Source organism: Gigantopelta aegis, chromosome 14, assembly GCF_016097555.1.
Source record: "Gigantopelta aegis isolate Gae_Host chromosome 14, Gae_host_genome, whole genome shotgun sequence".
Lineage (NCBI taxonomy): Eukaryota > Metazoa > Mollusca > Gastropoda > Neomphalida > Peltospiridae > Gigantopelta > Gigantopelta aegis.
The window spans coordinates 47,369,590-47,389,677 of NC_054712.1; the positions used below are offsets into that span (position 1 = coordinate 47,369,590).

Sequence of the window (20,088 nt, forward strand, 5' to 3'; positions counted from 1 at the left end):
CCGGCATTGCAGGAGGGATAAAACATCCTGTTACGGATATCCTAGGGAAGTGGCGGTCATCTTAGGGACGAGCACCTGATAGTGGATCATGGAAGCAACGACGCTTTTGTGTAAAAAGTCCTTTTGACTCCGCCTTGCGCAGAGATACGATTTTGATCACGGAAGACGATTTTGTCATTCACTTTTATATATATTTCTGTCAGAGTTTCTTGCTTCTATAGTTATACAATATTCCAAAAAATATGACGAATGGAAGTTTTTTTGTGGCAGCAAGGTCTTCAACGATATTCGATGACAACGAATTGGCCTACACACGACACCACAGTCTGCCTTACCTCGTGGGATAATCTAACCAGGGTCTGTCATGGGGTGGGTGGGGAGAGAAAAAAGTGGTGATATAGTCACGACTTCAGCCGCTAAGTGACTTCAAATTTAAACACTTAATAACTGTTTTAGCATTTGTTAATAAAGACGGCTTAAAAACAATATATTTGATTTGTGTTGTTTTGTTTTGTTGCTGTTTGTGTTTGTTTTAAAACTAATTTAAAGAAACTACAGAAAATATAAAAATATGTTTATTACCTTTATATATATATATATATATATATACATATATACATACATATATACATACATATATATATATATATATATATATATATATATATATATATATATATAACAGATATTCAGAACAACGTTGGCCTTCTTAAAAAGCTGTATGATAAATGTTTGTTTTAAAACTATGTGCAATTCCCGTTGTCTTCCATTAGTAATACATATAGGGAACGGGATCTAACACAGTCGGTGGTGTTTGGGTCTCTAAATGGTCACCACCACCACAACCAATGCCCCACAACTGGTATATCAAATACCGTGGTATGTGCTGTCCTGTCTGTGGGACAGTGCATATAAAGGATACCTTACTGCTAATAGAAACCTATAGGAAAACAAACTTATAAAGCATTGTTTTGTCAGCCGAAAAAGAAAGAAAAGTAATGTTTCACAAATTACACAGTTTACTCGGTTGCACGTTTTACAAATATACGCTTGTCACAAAATTAGACGCCACCATTGTTGAAATAACAATATTTTGCCGAGTAAATAAAGTTTACAATAGAATTCAACATTGATACAATCAACACTGGAATGTTTGACATTTACAAACAACAACAAGACATTAAGTTTACAGTAGAATTCAATATTGATACAATCAACACCGGAATGTTTGACATTTACAAATTAGAGGAAAACATTAATTTTTAGGTAACATTTAGCATTGATATAATCATATTTAAAATGTTTGACATTTACAAATTAGAGGAAAACATTAATTTTACAGTAAAATTTAGCATTGATATAATCATATTTAAAATGTTTGACATTTACAAATTAGAGGAAAACATTAATTTTACAGTAAAATTTAGCATTGATATAATCATATTTAAAATGTTTGACATTTACAAACTAGAGATACACATTAAGTTTACAGCAGAATACAATCACCATTGAAATGTTTGACATTTACAAACCAGACGAAAACATTAATTTTACAGAAAAAATACAATCACTATTAAAATGTTTGACATTTACTAACTAGACAAAAACAGTAATTTTACAGTAGAATTTAGCATTGATACAATTACCAATACAATGTTGGACATTTACAAAGTAGAAAAAAATGAAGTGATTCGTTTGTAAACGTATATAGCTGTTTTACAGTAATGCGATTATACATAAATGTTATTTTCGTTTAATTCGAGCAAAAATCAGCCTACCCTCCTACCAAAAAAAAAAAATGCGAGCACATGTCTATGCTTCGTGCGACCAGATGTTTATGTAAATATGAAGAATGTTTTGCCTATAAACATCTGTTGCTTTCTTTATATGAGATAAGCTTGGTAACTGCCAGTAGCTATTGAAGAATCGAAGTAAAACAGTTATATATCTTCCACCATGACGCTGCCAGTTCTAACTAGTTTAGGTATCGCCACTGTGTCGTTGTTTCTATATGTTGGTAAGATAACTTTTAGCTTTATACGATCTGCTGTCTGTCCGTCTCTCTCTCTCTCTCTCTCTCTCTCTCTCTCTCTCTCTCTCTCTCTCTCTCTCTCTCTCTCTCTCTCTCTCTCTCTCTCTCTCTCTCTCTCTCTCTCTCTCACTTTGTCTATATCTGTCCATCCTTTTGTCTCTCTTTTTCTCTTTGTGTTTTGCCGTCTCTTTCGTTGTCTCTTTCTCTCTGTCTCTGTATGTCGTTATCTCTCTCTCTCTCTCTCTCTCTCTCTCTCTCTCTCTCTCTCTCTCTCTCTCTCTCTCTCTCTCTCTCTCTCTCTCTCTTTCTCTCTGTCTCAGATTACTACTTAATATTATCATGTTGGCGTCAAGCCTATCGGTGTGTGATATACATGAACTTTAATTGATAATATGTGTTGCGAATGGGACAAAACTCAAATGTGTAAACAAAATAACTGCTATTCTGTATAATGTACAATGACTCAATAGTTGCATTTAATCGTTATTTAGCAGTAAAGATAATTCTGTTCATTTCATTGATATAATGACACTAAGACAAATCCCTTGGAATCTTGTATAAAGATATGATATTTAATGGGATAATATTATCATTTTGTTCTGGCTAATAGTAGGGAGACATGAAGTGACGTAAATTGTCTTACAACTCTACCTGGTAAATCGTCTAAAAAAAAATTCTGTATGGATACATGGTTTTAAAGGGACATTCCTGAGTTTGGTGCACTGTAAGATGTTTTTGACTAATAAAATATTTCTACGATTAAACTTGAATATTAAATATATATTAGAATATCAGTGTCTGTATATTCACTGTGTTTCTGGCCGTCTTAATATTTGTAAGAAGCCCAAACTGGATTTTGTCTTTAAATAATTTCGTACGTACGAAAAAACAATATTTAAGGAAATAAAATGAAATTTAACCTAGTACAATATTTTATGCCAAATCTTTTAATTTTTTTATGTGTAACTACAATCGTTAAAAAGTCTCTGTTAGTCGATAACATCTTAAACATTGCAGCAAACTCAGCAATGTGTGGTAGGTACCTGAAAACTGCCTCCCGCCACCCAATGGAATCAGTTGGGAAATACACTTACCATTATTTTTACTGTGTAGGTGCTCGTATTATTCCGGAGCCAGAAGATACGTGCCAGGAATATTCGCAGAAATTTTGTGCAGGACATGTACAAAAAGACCACATATTCTGCGCAAGCGATGGACACAAATACCACGGCTTGTACGTACTTCAGAAATACAATTACCACGACTTAATCTTGTATGTAATTAAAGAGTAGGCCTACTACCATTACTAGTATGGACACATTCTACGGCCTGTAAGTAATTTAATAATAACACTAATACCACTAGTAGCACGAACAAAGACTACATCGAAGCTAGTATAAAGTTTGTTTTGTTTAACGACACCACTAAAATACATTTATTAATTAATCATCGGCTATTGGACGTCATACATTTAGTAATTCTGACACATAGTCATCAGAGGAAACCCGATACATTTTTCCTAATGCAGAAAGGGATCTTTTATATGCACTTTCCCACAGACAGTAAATAAAATACCACGGCCTTTGCCCAGTTGTGGTGCACTGGTTGGAACGGGAAACAACCCAATCAGCCGAATTAATCCACCGAGGTGGTTCGATCCTACGACGCAAGCACCATAGTTGAGCACGCAAACGACTGAGCTAAATCCTGCCCTCACCCCCCCCCCCCCCCCCCCCCCCGAAACTAGTATAATGCACGAACTTTATTTGTCAACTGTTAGTTCGCGTGCAAACGCACCCAAGCGTACACACATGCGCACACATACACGATACCATAATAAGTACGCACGCACACACACACGCATAATACGCTGAGGTGAGACAGTAAAGAACAAATAGAGCTCCAACACCGCTGAAGAATCATAGCCATATTATATGACGAAAACCCCTGTAGAAACATTCATAATTAATAAAATATAATCTAAAGCACTGGATGGAAGTCGATACTGGGATATAAACGCAATATTATATACTTAACTACATACCTACCTTCTTTTTAAAACAATATTTATTCAAATAAATGACGTGGATCGGCAAACAGACGATAAGCCTATATAAATGCCTCCTTCACGAGATGATGTTACATACTGTACACATTTCAATGAATGACATAAACTATAACATTACAAAAAAATATAATTTCAACAATTACATACAAACTACAAATACTGGGTTCGGTTTAAACATACAGTACACATATTTGAATCAAGCCTAGAACTCGCGCACTACCTAATTACAATAAGTAGGCACTACCTACCTACCACCCATCCATTCATCAACCCCATTGTTATTATATGGGATTCGTAGATAGTACCTACCTAGTTGAAGCACATGCCCTAACAAAATTTTAATCATACGTCAAAATGGTAGAACACTTGCCAGCTGTACGAACGATCACCCTCGAAGGACATAGAAGATCCCTTGCTACTTTTCAGGTCAGTTCAGGTCATAGGGTTTAACATGCACATTCAGAGCAAGCTGTTGTAGCGCACGACTGTCGTGAGCGCAAATTCTTGCATAAGCAAGCCCTTGCGTCCAAGACCGGAAAGGGGTGTGGGAGGGGAAGGCGGAACTCTCGCTTACAACTTTAGCACTAAAGGAGCACTGAAGACCGGTTGTTGTGGCCGAGATAAACGAGGCGAAAGAGGCGGTGGTAAAAGTTGATAGTTCTCAGAAGGAGAATTAAGCCAAAAGTTGAAATAATTGTTTTTGAGTTATGTCCGAAAAGCTACTTTTCTGTAAACTGTAGCAGCAGAGAATTTTCTTTCCGTCTATCATCCAAGTTTTGAAATAATCATGCAGGGCTCACGCGATTGGGCGAAAATTCGCCTTGACCAGCTGGACTTTGCCATGCCAGTTACCGTAAGGCGAAATGGTTCATGTATCGTTAAACAAATGTGTCTTCCCTTTCTTTATTTTCCCCAGGTGTGCTTTCTACTCAGCCTACTGTAAGAACCACATCACGGTAGTGGGACACGGAACAAACTGTACCCACCCGACTCGTCCCCCACCGAAAACCAGTCCACCGCCCACCCAGTTCGAGCTGAACCTCTTCAAAAGCATCACCCACGGAATCGACGACCGCCTGGCTCTGTCCAGGTCCAAGGGAATCCCTGTGAAGACCGCCAAGATGATTTTCTCCAAGCAGGACCACACACACAAGGTGTACGTCAGAAACAAAGACTGCTGGGCGTATGGCCTGGATCTGACCTCCATTTCTCCTTGGAACAGTGACCTCAGAAACAGAAAAGCTGGAACACTAGTATCACCACGGCATGTACTGTGGGCCAGACATTACAGTATTCACAGAAACAAAACAATCAGGTATAGACGAATACATCGCTCTGTTTGGTATTGAGTGACTGTGTAAAATTGTCAATAGCAATAATCAAATGTGCGTGTCGCAACGACCTGTGACATATGTAAATTGTTGGGGGGGGGGGGGGGGGATTAGCATTTATAAAGTAACATTCTAAATGAAAACATGACAAAATAGGGTTACCCTTGTTCATGCCATGTGATTTCAGTTAAGTTGTTTTGTAATAAAAAAAAAAGTTACTTGAATATTGGCGCACAATCCATTCTAACATTTTCCATCTACCCCAGTGTTATTGCGGACACCTAATATTTCTTTGGAATACTTCTGACATAAAACCTAGATAACCTTCAATTTGCTCACATAAACTGCAATGTCCATGCTCTGTCTGCCATAGTGATGGCCACATTGGAATTAAATGATGATGCAGTGTCTTCATTAGCCAGAGTGGTTCAGCATGAATTCCTTTACATCCAAAACCTAGATATAGCCATCAAAAGATTTGTCCCAGGTGACAAAATATTCAAGATATTGCTAATTTTATGGTTTGTATGGCAATCTTTGACGCCATAGACGTTATGTTGAATATTTCAAATTACTTATGGCTGCCAAGTTTGTACTCCATGAATTTCCAATCAGTATTCATCAAAGATACAAAAAAAGTTAAAGTTTGTTTTATTTAACGACGCCACTAGAGCACATTGGTTTTTTATCTTATCATCGGCTATTGGACGTCAAACAGATGGTCATTCTGACAGGTTTTTTTTAGAGGAAATCCGCTGTCGCCACATAGGCTACTCTTTTACGACAGGCAGCAAGGGATATATTATTTGCGCTTCCCACAGGCAGGATAGCACAAACAATGGTCTTTGTTGAACCAGGTATGGATCACTCGGTGCAAGTGGTTTACACCTACCCATTGAGCCATGCGGAGCACTTACTCAGGGTTTAGAGTCGGTATCGGGATTAAAAATAACAAAATGGGATCCGAACCCAGCCTGTAGACCGATGGCTTAACCACGACGCCACCGAGGCCGGTTCAAAGATACAAATACCGCAGAGAACATTTATTCGTAGCGAACTGCGCTATATATATTAGAGTCTGGCAAAGAGACTAAACTTATAAATATATTTTCAGATTTGTTGACGCCAACAACAACGTCATTGAACGTCGCGTGATCTCCACACACTTGGTGAACAGAACAGCGCACGACCACTTCTACGGCAAAGACATCGTCGTCGGATTCCTGGACAAAGATGTTCCGTCGACGATCAGCTTCGCCCGAGTGATGCCGAGAGAGATTGTATCTTTCCGACCTGCACGCAGCACGAGACTTCCCGTTCTGAGCACTGATCAGGAGGAGAAGGCGCTGGTGGCGGATTTCAATTATTATTCCGGTTCCGGAATCTCTCTGAGGATACCGATAGCAAACAGTACACGTCACGAGTTCTACGAACGCAAGATTTCAGGCGACAGCGGCAACCCAAGCTTCTTCGTTATCAACCAAGAACTCGTTCTCTTGTTCGTTTTCACATCAGGTAAGGAAGGAAGAAAATGGTTTATTTAACGACGAACTCAACACATTTTATTTACGGTTATATGGCGTCAGACATATGCTTAAGGACCACACAGATATTGAGGTAAGAAACCCGCTGCCGCCACTTGATGGGCTACTATTTTTGATTAGCAGCAAAGGATCTTTTATATGCACTATCCCATAGACAGAATAGCACATACCACAGCCTATGATGTACCAGTCGTGGTGCACTGGCTGGGGCGAGAAATAGCCCAATGGGCCTACTGACGGGGATCGATCCCAAACCAATCGCGCTTTACCACTGGGCTACGTCTCGCCCCCATCGGGTAAGAACCTGCTAGTAATTCTAACCAGCATCCATCAACATTGTTTTAAAAAATAATTTCAGTTTGATTTGACATACGAAGAAAAGTAAAAGTATGCAATTTAGAAACCAATCGGCTCGGAAATAAATAACTTGTAGTAAATACTATATTAAGAAAACGACGTTCCCCGCGGGAAGGACTATAGACAGAAAAAACTGCCCGTCTCTCGAAATCACATTTTAAATATTTGAAATTGAGTGCTTTTGTTTATATCATGTTTAACTAGACCAATTTTTAGAGTTGGTCTGTCAGTCAATTAGTAGACTTGTATGACGTACTTATATGTTTTAACAGACTATTATAATTCTTTAAGTGGGTATACTCAGGTAGCAAGACAGCTAATCCGAAACCAGTCGTAACCCTAACTTGGGCCTGGAATAAAGTAACATATTACAAATGGCAGTAATGCGTAGGCCTGTACAGATATCAGCCGTAATCAAATGAATTAGGGCAGAATTATGGATGTCATTTTTGGATTGTAAAAAGCACTTGATATTAGGGTCTAACGCAATGTCTTTATGTTAGCATAGTTATAACAGCCAGTGGCCTGATCAGCAGGGAACAATTGATCTGGTACCGTTGTCTTCTATCATATCACATTCATTTAAAATGTTAGGCTTAAATTCCAGTTTTAGCGAGCGAACGCGGTCATTCGACCTCCTGAACGTGCCTAGGGTTGAAATTGTGCACATTGTTTTCAACCAAATATCATTAGGTCTATCTCCGTGAGTTTTTAAAGACTATTTCCATTACCTTTTTAAAAAAGGATTTACACGATTTTCCTGTGATTATTAACATAATCTAATACAAGTTATCAAAATGTTTCGACAGGAATTGAAGTCATACCGAGGATAATATATGAGTGGCCGTTAGATACCATTTATCTTACGAGTTGTTATAAAATGTATCTAACGTGCGAAAGTGAATTTGATACGTTTTTAAACGAGTTTTATGATAAATGGTATCTAACGGACACCAATGTATTATAATTAATTTATTATATTTCTTACATATCCTAAAAAAAAACCAAGTTTTAAGCACATTTTAACATCTTTTTCTACTAAAAGTTATTTACAGGCCCTTGCCGCTAAACGTACTCGTCACAGACCAATGATTGTAACCATCAACCAAATTAAATTTTCCGTAACATTTAAAAAATTAGGTCATGATTCCATAATTTTCCATGCCTGGAAAATGAGATTTACAAATTCCATGACTTTCCGAGATTTTGATTATCTTCATTGTTATTTAACAAATTATTCTGTGATCACTAGGTGGCGCTGGTGGTGGTACTAACATTAACCACTGGTACGACGCGATCAACAGCATCATGGTGCAGCAAGGTGGCGGATACCAGCTGACTGAAGCCAGTCTACACGGATTCCTCGATCACCAGCACCACGATCTGCCTAACATCGTGGGTTAATGGAATCACAGACTACATAAAACATTAAACACTGAAATAACACGGCGTTTGTTTTGTTTTGGGTTGCTGTTATTTTTTTTTTTCGTTTTTATTTATTTATTATTATTCATTTTCTTTTTTTTATGATTATTATCTTTTTATTATTTATTTTAAGTGTGGGAGCTTCTTTGGCTATCACAATATACCCGATACAAAAAGACAGAATCTGAAACCGTCAGTACAGGGCCATATGGCTGTGTACAATGCAGTCGAATGTGCATTTGGGAAAATAGTGCTTGATACATGAATCTCTATCTAGTGTCTCGTCTATAGGACAGCCAGTCCCAAGGAGATCCTTTACTGGACATTTCATCCATTGTTTATTTACACCTTTTGATCAGGCTTGTGGGAAACGGGGTGCCGGCAAACAGAACGAAAATGCGACTTATGCCCTCTACTAAGAGGCTGTGATCCTTCACTAGAAATTGTGCCCCACTCCAACTCCAGATATCGTTCCTACGGCCCTGTTGATTCATCACGCTTGTATAAAACAAGAATTTCAAACTACGGCGATTTGTTTTGTGTATTGAACCCCCCCCCCCCCCCCCCCCAAAAAAAAAAAAGAAGAAAAAAAAAAAAAACCCACCACCAACAAACAGCAATAGCAACATAAATAAATAAAATTAATAAAATGTGTCCTAGAGCACATTGCTTCAATAATAATTGACTGTTGGATATCAAACATTTGTAATTCTGACATGGCCTTCAGTAAAGAGTTTTTGTTTAACAACTCTGCTAGACTACATTAATTTGTTAATCAAAGATTATTAGATATCAAACATTTGGGACGAATTTACGAAAAAAGTTAGGTCTGTTTTGTTTAACATCACTGGAGCACATTGATTAAATAATCAAGTATTGGATGTAAAACATTTGGTAATTCTGACAGTGTCATCAGAGGAAACCTGCTACATTTTTCGTAATGCAGCAAGCGAAATTTTATAAGCACTTCCCCACAAACAGGACAGCACATACCACGGCCTTTAATATACCAGTTGTCCGAATTTACGAAGCGTTTTTCTTAGCTGCTGGTGTTTAAGAATTGTAAATGTTTGTAGTGACACGCGTGTAAGTCTAAAACAGGCTTTGCAAATTTCAATTTGGCCCTTGGTAATTGTGACACGGCCATTAGTTTGTTTTGGTTAATGACACCACTAGAGCACTTTTATAAATAAATACATAAACTTGTCCAAGGGCACACCGATTTATTAATCATCAGCTGCTGGATGTGAAACAATTGATAATTGTGACATATTAGCAGTAAACGAAACTTGCTACATTTTTGTCATTTGATAATTCTTCGTTGACATTTTTCGTTAACTCATTATTATTAATAAAGCATTTCACAAGTGAAAATTCCATATATTACTGTACTCTGTGTTACTATTTTTGTCCAAATTTGAAGTACACTCATTAGTTTCTAAAAATACTTAATAAACTAATCGCAAACGTTTCCTTTAGAACTTGGTCGAAAATTTCTCAAAAATATAATCAGCAATGAAAGACGAATGGAGTAAAAAATGTTGAAAATGCTTTACTAATCAAATAGTTTTTGTTATTTATCACATTAAAGATACCGCCATATTCGTGGAGATATTATTAAAGTTTGTTAAATTTTTATTCCAATGATTTACAAATGACCAGTTAAGATAGTTTGACAACCATGTAAAACGATTCCAGAGCAATTCCTCCAATCCCAGTAATATCTAATATACTTCATCCCATTTCTACAATCAATTGTAGATTAATAATTTGTATGTTGCTATTATTTATATGGGAGGAAAAGGCTAGGGGAAAACTGACCAGGGGGAAAAGAATTAGGGGAAAAGACTTTGGGCAAGTATCCAGAAATACTGTTACAGCAAAAATACTATTACATAATCACTACATACAAGAATCAGTTCATACAATGAGTAATGAAACAAAAAACCACTAATTTTGGATTGGACATTTTACTTGTAACTTCTATTATTCAAAGACATATACCACTTTCCCAATTCTCAAGTCAACTGAAACTGGTAATATTAGTTAATGTTTTTTATTTACTGGCTTTTCTGTCGTGTTTTGTCTTACAAATCCTGTTTTAAACAATATTTATTTCTACAAATCACATACAGCCATTTGGGACTGACCAACAGGTAAATACCAATATTAAGGTCCCAACATTTAACAATCTCCATATTGTCCCAATATTTACAAGCTGGTAACAGGCAGATTTCATCTGTTGATTTTTCCTCACACACAGTGTTCACAACACACGCTACTGTTTATAATAAACACTTCCATACTTTCCTCCTTCAGTTTTACAGCATAATCATTTACTGATCTACTGTCTAGTGTACCTCCAAGAATACCAATTTTGATCCAGTCAAAACACACAGTGTACTAATCAATTGTATCAAAGATATTGTGACTAATAGATATACATGTACACACAATTCCATTCACTAATTTCTGTATCAGGTGTAAACAATGTTTTGTAACAACCAGACAGTCTGAGATCTGTTGCTTGTAGAGTTCAACAGTAAAATCAGCGATAAGAAAGTGATGTCATCCGTTGGTGTCACCAAGTTCACCAGATAAAGTAAGATTTTCAAGACACCACAATAATCTGTAAACTTATTATAATGTTGTTTCTTAGTGTCATCAAGTAACATCTATAATGTTGCTATGAAACTGAAGTCATTTCCAGTAACTAGGTAGATGAAAATAATATGAAATTTTGACATGCAGACAAAACTGTACGTTGTTAAGGAAGTGATGTCATCTCTTGGAATCAAAATCAAGTTGATCATAAAACTGTGTACGTTGTTGAAGAAGTGATTTCATTTCTTGTAATCAAGTTGATCACAAAACTGTGTACGTTTAAGAACTGATTTCATTTCTTGTAATCAAGTTGATCACAAAACTGTGTACATTGTTAAAGAACTTATTTCATTTCTTGTAATCAAGTTGATCACAAAATGGTGTATGTTGTTAAAGAACTGATTTCATTTCTTGTGACCAAGTTGATCACAAAATGCATTTGGTTTTTTCAGAAGTCATGTCATCTTTTGCTGGTTCCAAGTCTGAGACTCTTTTCTATCTCGTACTGTCGAAGATCTGTGCGGTTCAGGAATGCCTGTCGTTCTAAAAACCTACAAGATAAAAAATTAATAACATCAGAACCTATACAGTTTAATTTCTGACTACAGACAGAGTAAATCAAACAAATTATGATCCATGTAATCACAAGACAAATTGGTGGAAAGGTGCTTGGCTTTCAAGAGCTAGTATGGAGAATAAAACTCTATGTGGGCAGACGGAAAACTCTATGTGGGCAGACATCCATTAGCTACTACAGCCATGGCATATCAGTTGATATAGAGAATAGGTATTCTGAGAATACTGCTACAGCAATACATGACCATTACCAGACCCACAAAACTGTCATATCTCCTAAATTCAAGGACCATAACTCTGTCAAAAAAAAATCGTTAAATCGCAATGAAAGTCAAACTTGATCTGTAACAGTACATGATAAAACTGTATACAAATTTCAGCTCAATATTTCAAGGCATTGTGAAAAAAACATCTGGAAAACTCTATGTGGGCAGACGGAAATGAAACCCATAGTGCCCTCTGGTTGAAACAGCAGGGGACTAATGAACAAGAGACTGCAGTTTTAAAAGTGGTCATCGTGACCTGGAGAGAAAGAAGAACTTACGACTGTTTGCCTTTGTTGTGCAGGTTTACTTCATCCTCGATCCCTTCCTCTTTCTTGAACTTGTTCCAGTCTAGCTTTGATTTCTCCTACAAACACAGAACACAATACTCTTACACCGACACATCGACTGATACCAAGTTATATTCCTTACTATCTATTACTAGTAGTTATTTAGTTCTTTCTCACCACCTTAGAACATTTTAAACTACTGGCAGTATGTAGTCCAGTCGTAAAGGGTTCACATGATGGGCAGTCGGTCTAGGATCAATCTATATGGATGGGCCAGTGCACCACAACTGGTATATCAAAGGCCGTGGTATGTGCTATCCTGTCTGTGGGATTGTGTGTATTAAAAGATCCCTTGCTACAAATGGAAAAATTTAGCAGGTTTCCTCTCTATGACTATAATCCAATAGCCGACGATTAATGAACCAATGTGCTCTAGTGGTGTTGTTAAACATGATGGGCCAGTGCACGACTGGTATATCAAACGCCTAGGTATGTGCTATCCTATCTGTGGGATGGTGTCAATAAAAGATCCCTTGCTACAAATGGAAAAATGTAGCAGGTTTTCTCTCTAAGATCCAATAGCCGATAATTAATGTATTAATCTGCTCTAGTGGTGTTGTTAAACAAAACAAACTTTAACTTTTAAACTGGCTATTCAGTATCTATCCTGGTTATTTAAACACTTGGTCTAACTAACGAGACAGGAAACCACTGTTGCCATACAGGCTATTCCTACCTAATAGCAACAGCAAGGGATCTTGTGTATGCAGTTCCCATAGACGGGACAGTATATACCAGTTTTTATGTACCAGTCATGGACTCTAGTTAAAACAGGAGAACACAGGGTTTGACAAACCTGGTATAAATTTGTGGTCTGAGCTAGTGATAACTATCAACTGTCTGGGTTTCTGCCAGAAGGTAAAACGGGTATGGTGCCATACCCACATGTTTTGCAGATTTTATTATTTCAAGCAAACCTTTTCACAAAATTAATGACACTTATCATTACTGTATAATATTCTTAACCCTAACACAACCCATTTTCTTTCAGGGGGGAGCCCTCCCCCCCACCTCCTCCAATACCCCCTTGTTGACTGTGGTTGTATTCAGTTCCATAGCCACATACCCAAAAATGTCTTTCTGGCAGAAACACTAACTGTATTACTATAATACATAGGGCACCAGCCAAACCTTCTGTAAAGGCTAGTGACTTTCTCAAACAGTTGTTCCCTGTCGGTAGACCCATTGGACTATTTCTCGCTCAGTGCACCACAACTGGTATGTCAAAGGCTGTGGTATGTGCTATCCTGTCTGTGGGATGGTGCATATAAAAGATCTCTTGCTACTAATGGTAAAATGTAACGGGTTTCCTCTATAAGACTATATGTCGAAATTACCAAATGTTTGACATTCAATAGCCGATGATTAATAAATCAATGTGCTCTAGTGGTGTCGTTAAACAAAACAAAACAAACATGGAGAAAAAACACCCCGATAGGTGCACTCCTGACTTGATTAGTTGGTACAAACTGATTGTAAGTGATAACCAGGGCTTCTAGATTATGGTAGCCCCACTCCCATGGCTAGTGGTATTCAGTGTTGGGCGAGTAAATAATGACTATAACTAGCCAGACGGCTAGTGGAATTTTTTTTTTTATCAAATGCTACATTTATATATTTTGTAAATATGAATATCCTGCCCTCTTTCCACCCCAATCTAAGGATTTTTACGCGCAATCTCTGTCTTTAGGTGACATATTTGATGATTACTATTAGTAAAATTGTATTTATTTAAAGTAGGGCTAGTGAATTTTTAATCATGGCTAGTACATTTTTAAAATCACTGATCCCATGGCTAGTGGATTTTTATAAAATTGTAGAAGCCCTGTGATAACTAATGATGACATTGCTGCAATTCCTCACACTAGTTGTCACCATGGACACCAACTCACCAGTGTACTGATTTTGTCTTTCTTCCCTATTTTGCTGAGAATACTGCCCAAACCTCCGCTAGATGCAGGACGTTTTACACCGCTGAAAAGGAAAAAACAACAAAATATACATTTAATATCAAACTTTTGAAATTTCACACTTCTGAAACTTGCATGTACAATCATTTTGTTCTTGCATTGTTTGCGTAAGTTTTAGGTAACATATTTGTGAAATTATGAAATTAATACACTACAGCAGGCTTTCTGCCAGAAAATAATTTGAGAGTAAGTAATAAACATAAAACAGATCGTAAGCACCCTTATTACTATTACGTGGTTATGGGTTAGACATTTTTTCTTCCATACATTTTAAAAAGCAGTTCTCTTTCCATCATTTTTCGAAAAATTATAAAAATGTATCCATTAATTGCCTGTAATTTTACCCTTCCCACCCTCTGGCAGAAACCTGTATGGCATTATTTTCAATGCTAATATGCTATGTAAACTATATAATGGTTATATAATATGACTTACACTGACAAGACAGATTTTGTTGCTTCTGAAGTACCTGTGTTGACCGATCCAATCACGGAGTCTGTTGTCTTCTGTTTCTTCAGTTCGGCCTGACCTTCCTTAGAACTAACGTCCACTTCTTTCGTCACTCTACAAACACAGTAGTTGAGCTTTGTCATTATTTGACGTACTCCACTATGGGCGAATACTGCTGTTTTATTTATATTTTTAAAAAATTAAATTATTGAAAAGAAAAAAAAAAATTACTTTTTGCTGGAACAAGGCATAGTGAATTAATTCATGTGTTCAATTATGGTTGTGAAAGCCAAATTGGCCAATGAATGTTTAACAACACAAATTGGCTATTGGGTGTGCTGGCAAACATAAGGTATGTTTAATATGAACTAGGATATTACATAGTTTATAATTGTTAACTTGTCTTACATTAACTGTATGATTCCTCAATTCTGCCTTCTGTGGGTAATTAAAGAATGAACAGGCAATCCTAGCAATTGCTTCTCTTTTTTTTTTAAATCCCACTGCCCCCATTCCTTTCTGTCCTTTGAATTCCATCTCATATCTCCCCAATCTGGCAACTTCTATCTTTCAACTTCTTTTACTGTCCACCTTCACATCCCAGTCCTCGTCTCTCCAACCACAACAGGTGCTTGTCTCTTGTGGTAATCCTAGTAATTGTTTAAGGCATCTTATTTTCAATACTAGTATTAACCCCACAAAAAGGTTAAAAAAACATCAATATCACTATATCTACCATTGTTCATTTGGTACTTTATTAGTGACACCAAAAAAAAAAAACCCACCTATGAATCAATTGCATGAGCAAGGGAAGCTACTTACTTGACTTGTTCTCCAGCAAAATCAAACATTTTTGTAACAGTTATCTTTCCTTTCTGCTCACTATTTTGTGCACCTGAAACTTTCTGCGACTGAACTAATGAGTCTGGTACCTAGTAAGGTAAATGAGAAATCATTTTCATAATTATTATTATCTTACAAGTTGCAAATAAAAGATTAAACAAATATATATATATTTTTAATTACAACTGAGTTTACTATTGTTCATAATGGAATGGAAAAGAAACTATTTAATACAGGCCCAGATCAATTCATATATATCTTCTGGGCTGGCATTTTAAAACCCCAGCAGCGCACATGACCAGGACAGATCAATCCAACGTTTGTTAAGGCGTAAGAGAAACTTTTACATCAGAAATGTGATGGGTTACAGGATCAAACCTCATCAGTGGATATGTTCTGGTCTAACCAACAATCTGCAACAGATCATGCTTATTTTTCAAAGTGCATATGAAACATGTCTAAATTGTTACCTGGAAGTGGCAAAATCTGGTTTCTTCTTAGTCTCACCCAATAGTCAAAGTGCTGTGGTGTCATTAAACAAACATTCCTTTCCTTTCCAAACCATCATAGCACAATAAACAATAAAAAGAAAGAAAGAAATGTTTGATTTAACAACGCACTCAATACAATTTATTTACAGTTATATGGCGTCTGACATATGGTTAACTTAAGGACCGCACACATATTGAGGGAGGAAACCCGCTGTCGCCACTTCATGAACTACTCTTTTCCATTACTAGTAGTAGCAAGGGATCTTTTATATGCACCATCCTATAGACAGGATGGCACATACCACAGCCTTTGATGTACCAGTTGTGGTGCACTGGCTAGAGCGAGAAATAGCCTAATAGGCACACTGACGGGGATCGATCCCAAACCGACTGTGCATCAAGAGAGTGCTTTATCACAGGGCTACATCTCACCCACTCTTATTCTCTTGATACCCAATAGTCACTGATTAAACAAAGTACTGAGGTGTCATTAAACAAACATTCCTTTCCTTTCCAAACCATCACAACACAATAAACAATACATAAACAACATTGTGAGAAAACAGAATAAATGAAACTTAATTGACACCAGGACAATTTTATACAACATCAAATGGGTGTGGGGTCAGAGTGGTGTCAGGTTGTTGATCAATGTTTATGGCTGGTGGATCTGTTGATTATGTATTTGTTTATACACAGATGACTGCAGCGTATACGGCACTGCTACTTAACCCAATAGTCACTCAAATATATATCTGGTGAACAAATGATCAGGTGTCAAAATAACCCTTTTTGTAGACACCAAATTGCCATATTTTGTTTAATGTGCTGATGTGTCAAACATACAAACATTTTGTTAGGTGAATGACCGCCAACACCCTGATGTTTAGGAAAGCACTACAAGTTCCAGTAAGACTAGAATGACAGGGATAGCTCTGGGTCAGCAAAAATGGTTTGTCAAATTATCTACTAAACTTCACAATAATTGCAGAAACCCAGTTATTTTCTATTAAAATATCAATTATTTCATAAATTTATTTTGCCAAATTAAAATAAAATTTGTTTTTGAAATTTGCAATTGATGAATTTGGTGAGTGCCAGAGCCAACCCTGAATGAACAGGAAGAAGGATCTCACTGTTTTAGTGGGGGACGTCACAGATGTCAAACTATTAGGCGATGATGATTTCTTGGGTGGGACTTTGACGTCGGACAAAAAACTTGACCACAAGTCATCTGCTCTCTTCTTCTCTTGTTCTTCTTTCTTTGCTTCGTGTTCCTGGATGATAGCTACAGCCAGTTCTTTGTTTCCTTCATCCACCTGAATGATGTCAACTTGTTCTCCTTCCAACTTTATACCACCAAGTCGCTTTCTATAACAAACATTTACAAGACTTTTAATAACAAAAAGATGTCATTATTTTATGTGTAGATAAAAACAACCCAAATGAAAATAAGTTAAAGTAGGAAAACTATCTGTGAAATGCACTAATAATTTGTATATGCACTGTACCAAAGATTTATTGTTCAGGGCTGTGTTTTTCATGGTACTGTACAATTTTACAAATTAATAATAAACTGTCTTTTGTTGGTAAAAATGCATTTTTTATTTTTCACCTTGGTCTCTGAATTATGCTGCCAGTCTTCCGTCTTCTTTTTCCATCTGTCTTATCTTGTGCCGCGTCCTGCACTAGAGCCGATAGGTCCTCTTCATCACCCGACCCTTCCTCCTCACTGACTGCCTCGCCATCTACATAAATAAATAAATAAAAACATTTAACAGAACAAAAGTAAAATAAATGTATTTTAATTTTAGAAAAATATTTGAATACAAAATTTCATAGGCAGTATATTTGTAACTTGGAAACTTTAACTTGGAGTAATCAAACTAATTCAATGGTTCAATGGTATCTTTCTGACAAGGATTTAAAACAGACCGACCTAGGCCTATTTGTCAAGCCATTTCAAGGGAGACAACCGTGCCCTACACTAAAGAAGATTTACCGCAAGTAGTTGGAACAAAGTTCCCCATTTTAGACATTTTTACATACCAGATGGAACATAATCAACATCATCTTCTGAAGAATAATCTTCTTCGTCTGACATATTTTCTTCACACAGTACTTTGTTTATTTTTATTGAAAACCGCGCACTAGGAATAAAAGCAAAAACTGAAGAACATGCCGGAAGTTGAACTTTACAGTCTCGCGGACATTATGATTATATATTATTACATCTCTTATTTTCTTGTTAAAATATTGTTTTAAAATAGCATAATAAATATACACTTAATAAATAAAGTATACCAATGATTTTACAAATCATTCAGTAATTTTTATATTTTACGCATTTCCACACGCATTTCCCGTGACAAACTGCAAAAGGGGCAAAGCGACTAGGCCTACTATTATTCTTCTTTCTTCAGCTCTGTCTCCTTCTCCCCCTCTCTCTGTCTCTGTCTCTCTGTCTCTGTCTCTCTCTCTCTCTCTCTCTCTCTCTCTCTCTCTCTCTCTCTCTCTCTCTCTCTCTCTCTCTCTCTCTCTCTCTCTCTCTCTCTCTCTCTCTCTCATCCTTTTTAAAACACAAATATGAATAAAAAAAATTAAAAACCCAACACAAAACAGTGTCTTGATCTTTTATGTCCATCTGATTGAAGAAAACAAGAAGGAAATATTTTTATTTAAAACTACATTCCCTGGAATATTTTTATTATTTAAGCATATAGAACAGATAATTCAATTACGTTTGGTGCATATATAACGCCGCACTCCGCATTGGTTTCACTACGCTGGCTTAACCAGGTCAAAAACAAAGCCAGTATTTTGAAAGTGGGACACTTTTGACGGGCTCGTACCGATATCGGTTTTCATTGGCGTATCACAAGTATAGAATTCCCCAACAAGAGATCACGTGAGATTTCGCAATTTTTGAACAAATTTAACTGTCTTGATTGAGGGGTCGTCTCATATCTCCAAAACATATTTATATCCATAGAGGTATGGTACAACGCCTTTCCAGGGGTCGGTGAGTGGGGGATTTGCCTTGAAATTTTCACAGTGGCCAGCTGTTGGCATACGCGTTACATGTAAGGGGGTGTTACTAATTACGTAACGCTCTAGGGGTAGAGGAAGAGGGTATTATGTTCGATTTACGTAACATTTTTCAAGACTATATGTTATTTTTATTCATTACTTAGACCTAAAAAGGTGTTTTTTGGAAATGCGCGGTCAGTCTAGGATCGATCCCCATCGGCGGGTATACAAAAAGAACATGGTATGTGATATCCTGTCTGTGGGATGGTACATATAAACAATGCCTTGCTAAAAAAAAAAATGTAGCGGGTTTCCAAGGCGCGTGTGCAGGGATTTCAGCTGGGTTAGGGTTATAGACTGTGTTAAGCGAAGTTTATATGGGGCCATGCTCCCTCAAAAAATACACTTCGTTTTTTTTTAAGCTTGGGCAAGTAAGGTTTTCGACCTCCAATACCCTCCCCCTGCACATGCACCCGATTCCTCTCTAAGATTATATGTCAAAATTACCAAATGTTAGACATCCAACAGCAGATGGAAGGAAGGATTTTAACACGTAAAATTAAGAAGTGAAAACGTTCATTGTCTAGTATATTTTATTTTAAAAATATATACATGATTAATGTGTTAAAAGTATACAAACTAAACTTTGAAAGTTCTACTAACACTTTATAAAATATCAATTCTGAAATAGGAAGATACGACTGTCGATAATACGTTGTCAAGATCAAACCTGTTTTAACTACAGCGCAAGATT

The 20,088-nt window shown here is 36.8% G+C and overlaps 2 protein-coding genes across 2 annotated transcripts; one reads left to right on the forward strand and one right to left on the reverse strand.

The window, feature by feature from the left end:
- The first annotated feature begins 1,945 nt into the window (after positions 1–1,945).
- Positions 1,946–8,778, forward strand: LOC121389571. The gene is made up of 5 exons (XM_041521246.1): positions 1,946–2,017; positions 3,146–3,266; positions 5,017–5,415; positions 6,546–6,946; positions 8,585–8,778. Exons 1-5 carry the CDS (start codon positions 1,957–1,959, stop codon positions 8,734–8,736), a joined length of 1,134 nt encoding a protein of 377 aa, XP_041377180.1. The 5' UTR covers positions 1,946–1,956; the 3' UTR covers positions 8,737–8,778.
- A 1,933-nt stretch (positions 8,779–10,711) lies between these two features.
- On the reverse strand, positions 10,712–18,497 carry LOC121388789 (craniofacial development protein 1-like). The gene is made up of 8 exons (XM_041520286.1): positions 18,354–18,497; positions 17,920–18,052; positions 17,441–17,675; positions 15,793–15,902; positions 14,956–15,084; positions 14,443–14,524; positions 12,482–12,567; positions 10,712–11,912 (listed from the first exon to the last, which is right to left on the reverse strand). Exons 1-8 carry the CDS (start codon positions 18,406–18,408, stop codon positions 11,822–11,824), a joined length of 921 nt encoding a protein of 306 aa, XP_041376220.1. The 5' UTR covers positions 18,409–18,497; the 3' UTR covers positions 10,712–11,821.
- Positions 18,498–20,088: the final 1,591 nt, after the last annotated feature.